This window comes from Phoxinus phoxinus (assembly GCF_949152265.1).
Source record: "Phoxinus phoxinus genome assembly, chromosome: 5".
Taxonomy (NCBI): Eukaryota; Metazoa; Chordata; class Actinopteri; order Cypriniformes; family Leuciscidae; genus Phoxinus; species Phoxinus phoxinus.
In genome coordinates, this window is record NC_136880.1 from 40,836,366 (window position 1) to 40,851,365 (window position 15,000).

Sequence of the window (15,000 nt, forward strand, 5' to 3'; positions counted from 1 at the left end):
ACTGAAGACTGGAGTAATGATGCCGAAAATTCAGCTTTGATCACAGGAATAATTACATTTTACATTACATTTAAATAGAAAACAGTTATTTTAAATTGTAATAATATTTCACATTATTACTGCTTTTACAGTATTTTTTATCAAATAAATTCAGCCTTGGTGAGCGAAAAAAAAAAAAGAAATAAAGATTGAACGGTACATTATTAAACTATTTTTTTTTTAAATTTGTAATTACTCCACTTGACGCTGCCATTTTTCATGCAGTATTTAATATTAAACTAGTTTCAATTTGTGTTTTTTTCTCTTCTAATAATTGTTAGTCTTTTGCAAAGGTTTAAAAATGATCAAAAGTAAGTTCATTGTTGACATCCTGACATTAACAGCAGTAAACATCAGCAATGGAGATTTTATGACATAGTGAATCTAGCTGGGGTTTTTTCATCTTCTGTTCAGCCCCATTCACACAGCAATCGCAGTAAATGACCAAATAATAACCAGATTGCACAAGCAATGGCATTCTGGCTTTTTACCGAGACCATTCACACATCAGCACCAAAATACCGGTAAATTCTGTGATGTCAGTCATAGGAGATTATCTTTAATGTCTTCAACTCGCCCGCATGAGGAGAAGTGCTTCAGTTTCATTATCTGTACAATTTGACAACATTTTTGACGACTGAGTGACAGGCATAAGGGGATGATCAAACAGTGTTTTTGCTCTTAAAAACACAAGACGCACATAATAGCAGAACAACCGCAGAGCCGCAGCGCTGATGAATGGAGAAGAAATGCTGGGAAAACAGCTGAGAGACGTGTCAATGTCATCTAGTGTATATTTACATAACTACTCAAATGCAGCAGAGCTTACTGTAAACGGTGCGGAGTAAGCGTGCCATCTCCATAGGAACTAAAGCAGACTTCTTACGTCAGCGCATTCTGACCTCGTACGTGCTCATACCGGTAATCTTCATTCTTTGTTCACACACACAGCATTATACCAGTAATGTTACAACTTCCCTTACTGGGAAACTGCCAGAAATGATTTACAGGTATTTTTGAAGGGGTCCAGTTCACACATGATCTCTAACCGGATATTTAGCATTAAAAACTGTATGTGTGAAAGAGGGCTAATGTAAAAAATATATATAATTATTACAAAAACATATGAAAATGAACTTGAACTCTAGTCAGTTCTAGTGATCAAGTTATTAGAGAGGCACCGATTGAGCGGCTGGTGACCGGAATTGGCCGATTTTCACGTGAACGGCGACCGGCCGGTCAGTCTGACATATGCAGATTTAATGCCGGTCAAATGCACTCGGGCGCCGCATGATTAACATCGCGCAACATCAGCATCACACGTGCACAGGAACACACATGTAGGAAAACTTGTGAATTACGGCCGTTTCACACCGCAAGCGTGAGCGGCGCGTGAGCAGTGTGTATGTTTTTCGGTGTGAATGATCTCATTGATTAACATTCATGCTGAAAAAAATATGCGGAGCAGGAGCGTCGCTCAACTAAAGTGAAAGCACACTTTTGATGGACAAAATAAACATTTCACACAAAAAATGCCCAAAATGCACATTATTAGCATGTCTAGTGTGTTTTAACAAGAACTGGAGTAGCTATGTCAGAAAAGAAGACTCAAAAATATTTGTAGAAAATGTACCCATTTAAACTTGTTTTTATTATTCAGTTTGGGTAAAAGTATATGGTGTTTTATTTAAAAAATATTATATTAAATATTAAAGGTGGGGTATGTGATTTGCAAAACGGCTGGCAGATTTTGAAAATACACAACTCAAATGGTCCTACCTTCTTTCCTTTGACTCCACCCATTCAAAGAACATGGACATGGATGGGGGGAGGGGGGGATGGTACGACCGATTGATTGACACACTTACTGTCCAATGATTCTAGGTGGTCTTGGAAATGATTGGCTGGAGTTTTTAGAGTCCTGCCCGTTCCACAGATGATTAAATTGCTTAATTTTTATTTCAGTGCTTCTAACTCAGTGGCTGTAAGTGAGTTAGGAATAGGATTTTAAGTGATTTTTAAAAAAAAATGGCCAAAAAAGAGAATTACATACCCCACCTTTAAAAAAATATATTGAAAATAAATATTTGTGTGTGCTGTAAAGTGGTTAGAAATTTTTTTATCGGAATCGGCCTAGAAAATGGTAATCGGTGCATCTATGCGAGTTATAATGAGTACAGTTGAAGTGTCTGAGTTTGATGCGCACATTTCTGAAAGCCTGGCATATTATTTTACAGAAGTACTTTTTAATTGCAACACATGCATATTCATTAAAAAAAGTTACAAAGTTCAAAGGTGCTGTATAACAGGATGAACACAAACGTGCCAGTTCTCCACCATTAGTAGTAAATCAATTTATAGACTCCTGCCTTCCTGTACAGAAACTAATGAAATTAATGTGGCAAGCAACAAATTGAAACAGACTTTATCTGAATCTCTCATTAACGAACAAATAAATGAGCTGAAAAGTTGTAAACATGTTGAGTGCAGATGAATAAGTGCAATAAAGAGAAACGCACCTGCTCGAGCCAGGGAACTATACAGTCGTTGTGAAAGAGGTGATTGCAAGGAAGTTGTCTAACGTTCTCTCCGGCGCTGTAGTCTTCTTTACAAACAGGGCACTCTAGACCAGCACCTGAAACACAAACACACTCGCGTCACAAACAGGAAGTGTAAACATCGCAACACACTAGAATTCACAGTCTAAACAGGCTGCACTGATGTTAGAGAGGTGAAAAGACTATATATTTTCAAATCCATTAGTCTGTGGCTTGTCTGAATGACGAGAGAACTAACCAACTGCATTATTTATCTTCTTATTACTTGGGTGCAATTTGTTTTAAATACACTACCAACAACTTCTAAAGTTTGGGGACGGTAGAATTTTTAAATACAGGTGAAACTCGAAAAAATTTAATATGGTGCAAAAGTTCATTTATTTCAGTAATTCAACTTAAAAGGTGAAACTAATATATTATATAGACTCATTACATGCAAAGTGAGATATTTCAAGCCTTTATTTGTTATAATTTTGATGATTATTACAGATTATGAAAACCCCAAATTCAAAATTAGAATATTGTGAAAAGGTTTTCATAAGCTGTAAGCCATAATCATCACAAACATGTGATGACATCACAAACATAATCATCACAAACATGGCACAAACAGGACGATGGTTTTCTTTTTAATCAGCTGACTCCAGCGGGCTTCGGACTCATTGACGTTTCACGAACTACAGGTAGAGGTGGTGGTATTATAGTTCTTTACAAACTGCAATACAAGATTCACCCTGTGTCCGTTCCTCCTTTTAAAACTTTTGAATGTCTTGTTCTAAATGTGTCTGATACTCACTCTGCTCTCCATTCTGCCATGGTCACTATCTATCGACCTCCTAAACTGAATAAGGACTTTCTGTCCGAGTTTGCTGATCTTCTTTCTATATTGTCCGTCAGATTTAAGAGAATTTTGATTCTGGGTGATTTTAACTTACATGTAGATCAGAAAGCCTGTCTCTTGGCCAAGGATTTTCTATCACTCTTGGACTGCTTTAATTTTTCTCAGTTTGTAAATGTCCCCACTCACTGTAAAGGACACACACTAGATTTAATTATTGCAAATGACTCATCTCTTTCTAATCTCTCAGTTGTGGATGCTGGTCTTTCTGATCATCTAGCTATCCTTTTTAATATCGAGACATTTCACTCTAGTAGAAAGACTTCACGAACTATTTCTTTCCGTAAATGGCAATCAATTGATCATGCTACCTTTGCAAACTCGATTGTCTCCTCTTTAGTTGACATGTCTTCTGCTCCTCTTGAGGATAAAATTTCAGTATTTAATAATGTCCTTACAGCCAACTTGGACATCTTTGCACCCATAAAAACACGTAATGTTTCTTATGCACAGTCAGCCCCCTGGTATAATGGTGACTTGCGTATACAGAAGGCTATGTGTCGGAAATTAGAGCGAAAATGGCGGCACTCTGGTTTAAATGTGTTCCACCAGGCCTGGATAGATTGCTTGTCAAACTACAGAGTAGCCATTGGAACTGCAAGATCTGCCTATTTCTCAAACATTATTGATAATAATCATAGCAATCCCAGGAAGCTCTTTCATACAATTAATAGTCTGCTTAAAGCAGATGGTGTCAGTTTTCTGACTCCATCTGACTGGCTGTGCAATGAGTTTCTCAAATCTTTCAGTGAGAAAATTTACAATATTCGCACAAATATCCATTCCTTGCAGTCTGCCGATCTTACAGTTAATACTCCTAGGTTCTCTGGCATTCCTTTATCCAAATTTACTTTGCTAAAACCTGAGATGCTCTGCAACCAGGTTTCTAGTATGAAAGCTACCACTTGCATACTTGATCCCGTGCCTGGTGGCCTGTTTAAATCCTGCTTTGGTCCTTTATGTCCCTCAGTCCTTGCTATAATAAATGACTCTCTGTCAACTGGGGAGGTGCCAGCAGCACTTAAAACTGCTGCGGTTACTCCCGTTTTAAAAAAGCAAAATTCTGATGTGAGTAATCTGTTAAATTATCGGCCAATCTCAAATCTATCGTTTCTGTCTAAAATCCTGGAGGGTGTGGTTGCAGCTCAATTAAACAAACACTTAATCGAAAATAAACTATTTGAGCCACACCAATCAGGATTTCGAAAATTACATAGCACTGAGACTGCGTTGGTGAAGGTCGCAAATGACTTACTGATTGCCTCCGACTCCGGCTCCACGTCCATTCTCATTCTTTTGGATCTCAGCTCAGCCTTCGACACTATTGACCATGCCCTACTACTAAATCGCCTCGAACATGTATTTGGCTTGTCAGAGACTGTTCTTGACTGGTTTAAGTCCTATTTCACTGACCGCAGTCAATTTGTTTTTATGGGTGGTTATAGGTCCAAAGTTGGTTCTGTTCATACGGGTGTTCCACAAGGGTCAGTCTTGGGTCCCATACTCTTTAGTTTGTACATCTATCCACTTGGTCAATTACTACAATCGCTCAACCTTAACTATCACTTTTATGCTGATGATACACAGATTTATATACATACTAGACCGGGTCAGCAAGTGAACGTTGGGCATCTTTCTAACTGTATTGCTGAGATAAAGATTTGGATGTCCAATAATTTTCTGTCTCTAAATGGCTCAAAAACAGAAGTTATGCTCCTTGGAACTCCACATCAACTGCGAAAGGTTGGGTCTCCTACTTTGTCTGTTGATGGTGTTGCACTGGAGTTTAAGACCAAATTAAAAAATCTGGGTGTCATATTTGACGCCACACTGTCATTTGAGCCTTTTGTCCAGAACACAGTTAAGACATCTTTTTATCACCTCAGAAATATAGCCCGGCTACGTCCTATGTTGTCCTTTTCGGTAGCTGAGAAGTTGATAAACTCTTTTGTCTTCTCGCGCATTGACTACTGCAATGGTCTTCTAGCTGGGGTATCTAAATCATCACTGGATAAATTGCAATATCTTCAAAATTCAGCTGCTAGAGTACTATCTGGGGTCAGGGCCAGGGACCATATAACCCCGGTCTTGGAGTCCCTGCACTGGCTACCTGTTAGGTACCGTATTGATTTTAAAATCCTTTTGCTGGCCTATAAATCTCTGCACAATCTGGCACCCCAGTATTTGACTAACTTATTAATCCCCTACACACCACGTCGCAATCTGCGCTCCTCACAGAGTGGTCTTTTGGTTGTTCCGAAGACACGGCTTCATACGTGGGGTGACCGAGCATTTTCCGTCTATGCTCCTAAGCTCTGGAATTCTCTCCCGGCCAACATCAGGGAAGCAAATACACTAGTGACTTTTAAATCTCTTCTTAAAACTCTTTATTTTAGGATTGCTTTTACCTGAACTTGATTTTATGTGTTTATTTTTTTTATTCTATTTTATTTTTTATTGTATCTTCATTGTGTTTATTCAATTGTTGTTATGCTTGTCTGTAAAGCGCTTTGAGAAAGCTACTTTTAAAGGCGCTATACAAAATAAATATATTATTATTATCAAAATTATAACAAATAAAGGCTTGAAATATCTCACTTTGCATGTAAAGAGTCTATATAATATATTAGTTTCACCTTTTAAGTTGAATTACTGAAATAAATGAACTTTTGCACCATATTAAAATATTTCCAGTTTCACCTGTGTTTCTAGTAGTCTCCTACACTCACCAAGACTGCGTTTATTTGATTAAAACATACAGTAAAAACCTTCATATTGTGACATTTTATTGTCACATGATTCTTCAGAAATCATTCCAATATGCTGATCTGCTGCTTAAGAAACATTTCTAATTCTCATCAATGTTGAAAACAGTTTTGCTGCTTCAGATTTTTGTGGAAACCACAATTTAGTTTTTTTTTTTGCATGAATAGAAAGTTCTTTTGTAACATCATATCATATTTAAAATAACTGACATTTTTTAAATGTCTTTCAAGTGTAAAAATGTCTTTACTGTTACTTTTAATCAATTTAATGCACTGTATTAATTACCTTAAAAAGAAAATATTTTACTGACCCACACCCGCACACATACATACATGATACATGTATATATATATATATATATATATATATATATTTATTTAATTGATAAGGTGTATTATAGAATCAATCAACTACATGGCCGATACATTTCTATAATATTGTAATATATATCTTATTGCATAAAACTGTCATAATGCTAAGATAAAACCAAGACCTCCAGATGCACAAATACGGGAGCACCGTGACGTGTCTTGACAGCTATAGTGACGATGCTGGATGAATTTCGAGATGCAATGCTTCAGAGAGGGTTTGACCATGTGGGAAATCTACCAGTTTCCGCTAGAATGCTAAAGCACAGCACACTGTTAGCATACAAACATACAAGTCTTGAAATCGACCCAGTCTGAAGCACTGCAGCCAATGACAACAGAGATCAACTGATGCTAGGTATGAGGTGCTCATGTATCAGACGTCTGTGTTCCTCTTACCCACGTGCTCTTGGTTTATCTGGACTGTAGGAAGACCCTTAATCTTCTCTTTGTCTGCCGGAGGGGGACCCGTATTTTCAAACTGATTTAATAACTACAGAACGACAAAAGGGACAAATATGGAGCATGTGATCATACTGTTTTTATAATGCATAATTGTGGTTGTAAAGTAAATAAAAACAGCGATTTTACCATAATGCACCACTAAACTGATCCACATTACTCATCCACTATATGGCGTACATGTGGGATAATACCTGTGTTATGATGGCATCTAATCCATTGGCACCCCATGCATAGTCCATTGGGTTAGAATGCAGCATTCCCCTGTGGGACAGCAGTTTATAGTGCAGTGATCAGATGTAGATCGTCATAAACTGAGAAATGATGTAAAGAAAGAGAAAATGTCACGAGTGACTCACCATGGGCCCATCGCCATGTTTGGCATCGCTGTCGGAGCGATAATTCCGTTAACTAATTGCTGAATGATTCTGTGAAAATATTTTAAATTGTGACAAAAACATTTTATTTCACGCCTGCTGACAATAAGATTTTGTTATTAGTCTACACAGTAATGAGCGTAATATATCATTACCGAGCTTTCCACACCTTATGAACAATTCATTCACATCAATTTTCCAGTTGATTACTAGTTAAGGTTTTTAAAAAAAAACTATTTTAAAAACAATAAAAAGGAAATTATGCTCACAAAATTATATTTAATAATTATATACATTTAAAGTTATATTTACTATACATATTTTTTCCCAGGCCTGGAAATCACAATTTTTAAACTCCTTAAAATAGATTTTTTTTTCATTATAGTGTGAATCCTTAACAGATCTTCCATACATTCCCATTCGCAAAATGAAAATGCAAACCCGGCTGAATAGATCTGGGTAACAGTGGCATCTGCTGAGTTCTCACCCTTCTAAAGTGGGTACACCCTCATGCCGCACTCCTTGTCTCCGGGGAACGTGGCGTCCCCGTGGCTGTCTCGACATGTACCGCTGTCGTGAGGCCATCTCCCGTTCTCTGCGGTTCTCTGCGTCACGGTTATCTTCCCCGGGCAAACCTGCCCTGAAGTCGAAGCCCTCATCGAAGATCCCCAGAGCAAACTGCCCATATCCATGCGGGAACGTAAACATGTGCTGCTGGTCCACATTCTGACGGGTGAGAGGGAATGCTTTAAACAACCAGTTTAATATCACTGGAGGATGATGTGCTTCACACACACACACACACACACACACACACGGTTTTCTTAATGTAGCTTACATGGCTTTCAATGCAATACTGGAGGACTGGGAGAATATTCTACACTATTTAACAATTTATGATTTGCATGCTTACAACACATTTTCAAATTTTTACCATAGTTAACAGATAGCTATGATAATCTAAGTTTGTACATGTGTTGCCCTGGATAAAAGCATGTATTAAAGGTACACTGTACATTTTATCATTTATCATTATCATTTCATACATTTATCATTATTCGATTCGATCCGATCTGATCCGATCTTATATTTTTAAAATCAAAAGTTTTAATTGTTCATGAACAATCAAGTGTTTGTATTAAATAACATTCACAAACATACATTAATGTTGTAAAAATGTATTGTTCACTCAATGTGTTGAAGTTAGATAAGGCATTAATGTTAATGAATGGTATCTTAATGTAGTGTTACCAACTAAACAGGAGATAAAACGTGTTTTATTTGACTTGACTGTCCTTTTATTTAATCCAAAACTGCGTTCATATTTAAAAGGCCTTTTACACTAGATACAACCGCACACGATACCACTTTAGTTCACGTATCGCGTTTTATGCGCGTGCAAATTCAGTGAGAAGCACTTCAATGCATCTCAACGGGTCATGTGACAAAAACCAGCGGCCTTTCCGTAACAACATGGAAAGCTCGGCCGAACAGCTGATCATATCTGTACAGGGCGGCTTTTTATTTCTCATCTCAATGAATATATCTAGTAGTAAAGCTAATGCAAGGGCTAGAAATCAATCAATTTTTTGATGATACTTCCTCGTCATCATGGAGAGCGCAGTTTGCAACGCTTTCTCCTCTCCACAAGCGCGTGCTTTCCCGTTGCGTCTGCCGTTGCTATGCAACCATGAACAGAGGCGCGCCTGGAAAACGAATTTGCACGCGCAAAAAACACGCTATGTGAACGGCTCTTTCCTCCTTTCTGGTCAACAAGCCTTATATACTGTCTATGGTGGATTCAGAGAAACCGCATTAGCAGCGCCGCCGGTCGCCACGTCTCAGTGTGTTTATGGGGAAAATGTAGGCCTGTTATTAAATCGATCCTCTGAGTTACGGATCGATCTTTAGAAATGAATATGAAAATCGATTCAGAATTGGTGAATCGATTTTTTCAACACAGCCCTATTTACGAGGATAAGTCAGATCATTGGCAGAGGTAATTCTACATCAATGAGGACATATTTATGAATAAAGACATTGATTTTAGCTAATAAAATACTTTAAAAACTACACAGTGTACCTTTAATGTACGTTGTCAAAGTTTGCATTCAGGTTCGGAAATTTTTACTAAACCAGTTTGCACACAGCAGCCAACATGTACTCATCGGCCAAAAGCATGAGTAAGAGAAAGACCTGCTGTAACACAATAATGAGGCTGTTAAAGAGAGAAGAGTCTGACAGCTCACCTCAAATGAGGGCCGATTCTGATCATTAGAGGCTGTAGACGTGGACCCATTCTCTGCACTGGAAAAAAAGAGAAGAGACAGAGAAAAATGTATTAAAATAATGAATTAAGGCCAATTCACACTGCAGTGACGGATACAGAACAACGTCAGACTACACTACAGCACGTCACTTCAGACAGTTTAAATCTGATTCAACCGGCGAAAATAAGCTCCGGCAGACACCGACACACTGATCTGAAGTGTTTGTTGGTGTGAATTAGGGATGTTAACCGATGACCGTTTGACCAATGTTTCAAATGAGCTTCTAACGCTAGACAAACGCCTTTATTTTCAACGCGATCACCTTGTACCCAAACCATTTAAAAACTAAGGAGCCATTTGTCCTCCGATTACATACAAGCTCGTCGGCGGCACGTTTACGGGACTCATGTTTCGCGCTGTAGGAGATTTTTTAAAAAGTGACATGAGTAGAAGGGCGGCGCCATGTGTGTGTGTGTGTGTGAGCGAGAGGCAGAGCGGCAGAGAGATGCAACAGAGTTGCGAAATTGCAGGCGCGGCTCGAAATGGCTGTTATTTCAAATAGCATAGCATATTTTAAACTAATCGCTTAACCGGTTTTAACCGGCTAATGAGGCTCGGTGGTCGGTCAAGAATTGTTTTAGTTTTCGCCATCCCTAGTGTGAATTGGCCTTTAGAAAATATTTCAGTATCAGTATGTTTCAGTATCTCTGAGGCAAGTATACACCAGGTTTCAGTTCAAAATACTTTACCTTCCTTCTCCAGGTAACTCCTCGATGAAGCCAGACTCACACCGCGGACAGATGTAATCCTGCAACAAAGAGTAGAGGCTGTTATTACACACAGCCAGGGTAAAACCACTCAAACATATGCAGATAAGCAGATTATAATGCTTTTAGAAAATAGCGAGAGAAGCAATATGATAATAAACAAACACACAAAAAAAGTAAATCAAACCAATTAATGAATAAGCTAAAACTTAAATAAAAATATTAAAAGAAAAAAAAAAAGACAGCACACAAAATTACTAAAGCCAAACTAAAATTAAGATAAAAAAACAATCTAATATATATATATATTATATATATATATATATATATATATATATATATATATATATATATATATATATATATATTAATAACACTACCAAATTATATAGTTTATTAACCCATCTGTAAGCTGTTTATTATTTCCAAGCAACTTGTTGAGAATTGTTTGTAGCCTATACTTTACTAGTCATTAAGAGTCTTAAACATTTATTAACAGATCAAGTAGTGTTGCTACAAATGTATGGCAATACCCTGCTGTTAAAAACGGTCCTTCCTCATTTTATATTAGTAGAAGATTGTCAGCAAAATAACTATATTGAGATCTTGCTATGGTGAAATAAAATGACCCAATCCATGACACGAGGAACCACCTCTTGCACTCGGCTGTAAACGGCTGTCATTCATAAACTTCTACACATCCTCAGCTCCGACCTTTAGGTGTTTGTATATGAACTATTTTGCTGGCGATCTGACGATTTTATATCGTGATCGATCTTGAAGACGCCCAACGTCCACGTTGGAAAGGTCACGCATCATGTCATCTATCCAAGTTATTTGTCTGTGTATCCGGTTCAAAAAAGTAGGGAAGGGCGGAAAACTCCGACTCATTTTCTCCTCCAACTTCAAAATCGTTTTTTTTTATTGTTTTTTTAGAAAATGACCGATCGTTTCGCTGTGTAAAGCCTGTTGTATGCTTCCGCGTGCCGAAGCTACGCCGTCACTCCTACGGCGTTGTGGCCGTTTTATGGTTCTGCGTCGGGTTGTGTTGCATCGCGGTGCATTTCATCGCCAGAACGCTAGGGGGTTGGGGGGGTGACCAATCACAGCCCTTGTCACCTCGACGCGTAGTTACAATTTTTTGGAGGTGCACGTGGAGCTACGGCGGAGGGGGCGGAGAGGGGTTCGCGTCGACGCAGAAGGGTCTGCGGGGGTACGCCGTCGATTCGACACAGAAGCATAAAACAGGCTTAAGACTCTTATTTCTCGATTGGAATCGTGTCGAGACTTTGAAGCTGCATTGAGACGGACATTTGAACCTTCTTTTGAACATTGGGATAGATGGTTGCCATTGAAGTCCATTATATGGAGAAAAATCCTGGAATGTTTTCCTCAAAAAACTTAATTTCTTTTCGACTGAAGAAAGAAAGACATGCACATCTTGGATGACATCGGGGTGAGTAAATTATCAGCAAACATTTTTTTGAAAGTGAACTAATCCTTTACGCCTCAAAGGTAAAAAAAAGAATATATATATATATATATATATATTATTTAAAGAAACCAAACCAAAGTAAAAATATGCATGGTATTATACTAAAACTAAAATAAAAAAAGGGGGGTAAAAAACCTTAAGATAAGCTGTAGAGAAAAAAAAACATCTTTTAAAATTTAAAACACAGAATAATGTAAGTGCACTGTGGTTTTTTTTCTAATTGCGCCTTTGAACGAGTACATAATTGTGGAATCCGTCATTGTAATCACGATTACAAATTAATTCGATGAATTGTGCAGCCCTAATGTATAGGCAAGTACTCTGAGCTGCCTTTCCTCACACATTAGCATAAATACATTTTTCAGAATTCCCTGAATACGGAAAAGGCCTGCAGATTGTAGGATGACCTCCTGACCTGCATCAGTGACTGCCGTTCTGACCGGTTTGAGCTCTTTCTAGAGGCTCCGCACAATAACAGGAGGATAATAACCCCACAGAATGATGAAGAGACAAGCAAAAGAGCTTTGTGACGCCATCCATTCTCTGCCCTGAAACCTCATACAAGGAGCAACACGTGAAGAAGATCCTTTTGGAAAGATCTCCGGCCTCATATTTCCTGACAGCTCTATGTATATGAAACAGACAAAACTCAACCCTGATGTGTCCTGGCTCATTCATTGTAAAGCGGACCGTGAGTTACGGCATTTTTAAAGATCACATCCTCATTCTCCAACGGTTTTATTAAGAGTGTCAGCAGAAAGTTTCCTTCATCAACACATACTGCGTTAAATCCACTCATAAATTACTAAATTAATCAGCTGATCTCATTACAGTCAAACTGAACGGATATTATTAGTTAGTAAAACCCAGTGAACTCAGTGTAACAATATATCGCAATACAAAAATGCAACAATACGTATCGTGGATAGTGACAATATGTATCGTGGATAGTTCACCCAAAATAGAAATTACTGTATAAGAAAAAAATCATGTTTTCAGAGTTTTAGTGTCAGTACTACATTAAACTACTATATAATGTTGATTATAATGTATAATAATGCAATGGTCAGCTTCAGAATCATGAATATTTTTATTCTGGTGTCACCATTGTCCTTGAATTACAAGCACCAAGTCCAAACCTGTTCATTTAAACCCACAATATAATATCTAAGTTAGCATTTTAATCAACAGTACATTTTTTGTTAACCTTTTATCATATGTCTTGGGAGTATCGCAATAATATCGTATCGTGAGTTCAGTATCGTGATATATATATCGAATCGTGAAATGAAGGTATCGTTACACCCCTATAAACAAGCCTTCAGTATCAGCCTATTGAATCACACGTGCCATCAAAATATCACCAATCCAAAATCATAAGTTCAACCTCATAATAATTGCGATTATTAGCTAATGGCACAAACCAATATCTCTGAGGAGATCTGTTAAATCCACTCATATATTACTAAATTAATCAGCTGATCTCATTACAACCAGTTGTTAGTCAAACTGAACAGATATTGTTATTAGTTAGTAAAACTAACCCAGTGAACTCATATAAACAAGCCTTCAGTATCAGCCAACAGAATCACACGTGCTGCCATCAAAATATCACCAATCATAAGTTCATAATAATTGCGATTATTAGCTAATGGCACAAACCAATATCTCACGATAAGACAGCTAACTATATGAATCAAAGATCAGAAACCTAACACTAACACATAACAAGCCATCTACATTTTGATCTTCTACACATTAGTTATCATCACTCTCACTCTCACAATATTTTATATGATTATGATTATGATTATGAATAGTTAACAAAACTAACCAGCAGATCTCAAAACAATCAGCCTTCTGTCAACTGAACGACTTCAACCATGAGATAAAGCCTAAATCGTTTATCAAAAATAGCCTACGCCTTTATATGTATTTATGTACGCCTTTATATGTATTATGTACAATAAATAGAATATAATAGAAATAAACATCCGTTTCCACCAATCACAGATCAGGAAAACATCGGCGTTGAAGAATCAACAGTCTCTTTATAAAATAATTAGGGCTAGTTAATAAAATCTCTTATAAACACCAGTTTTCCGTTAAAGCCACCTAATGTACATTAGTTTGGAAATATTAATATTTTTTATGTTTTTGAAATAAGTCTGGAATGCTCATCAAACCTGCATTGCATTTATTATTAACAGTAGGCTAATAGTGGTGAAATATTATTACCATTTCAAATAAATGTTTTCTACGTGAATATATTGTAAAATTTAATTTATTCCTGTGATCAAAGCTGAATTTTCAGCATCATTACTCCAGTCTTCAGTGTCACATGACCCTTCAGAAATCATTAATATGATGATTTATTATCAATGAAAGAAAACGGTGGTGTATATCGTTACAAAATATTTATATTTTAAATAGACTAAATAGTTTCCTTTTATAACGTATTATTCATCAATATCAATAAAAAAAGTATACCAGCTTATAAAAAATATTAAGCAGCACAAATGTTTCCAACATTGATAATAAATCATCATATTTGAATGATTTCTGAAGGATCATGTGACACTGAAGACTGGAGTAATGATGCTGAAAATACAGCTTTTGATCACAGGAAAAAATTTAATTTTACAATATATTCACATAGAAAACCATTATTTTAAACTGCAAAAATATTTCACAATATTACAGTTTTTTCTGTATTTTTATGAAATAAATGCAGCCTTGGTGAGCAGAAAAGACTTTACAAATAGTTCATGACACCACAGAGCAGACACCAAACCCTGGGTTTTGGGAGAACAGCAGCTCTCATAACTAGTTCTCTGTTTTGAACAAGTAAACTACATGAAATATAGATATTACCAGATATGAAACACAAGCCAGAGTAACTGACAGGCGAAGATCATCACGTTAATATCAGTATTTTCTAAGACTCGTTATTAAAAGTAACGAGCTCATCATGTCACAACAACCAGTGTGCTTCTGGTT

At 37.1% G+C, this 15,000-nt stretch overlaps 1 protein-coding gene across 1 annotated transcript in view; it reads right to left on the reverse strand.

Moving 5' to 3' along the window:
- rnf126 (ring finger protein 126) overlaps positions 1-15,000 on the reverse strand; it is a 17,328-nt gene that overhangs the window by 1,879 nt on the left and 449 nt on the right. Inside the window, exons 2-8 of the mRNA XM_079614418.1 lie at positions 10,488-10,546; positions 9,718-9,775; positions 7,956-8,194; positions 7,451-7,519; positions 7,286-7,355; positions 7,029-7,122; positions 2,559-2,674 (exon numbers count right to left, since the gene is read on the reverse strand). Coding sequence (XP_079470544.1) covers positions 2,559-2,674; positions 7,029-7,122; positions 7,286-7,355; positions 7,451-7,519; positions 7,956-8,194; positions 9,718-9,775; positions 10,488-10,546 — 705 coding nt within the window. The remainder of the gene's footprint in view (positions 1-2,558; positions 2,675-7,028; positions 7,123-7,285; positions 7,356-7,450; positions 7,520-7,955; positions 8,195-9,717; positions 9,776-10,487; positions 10,547-15,000) is intronic.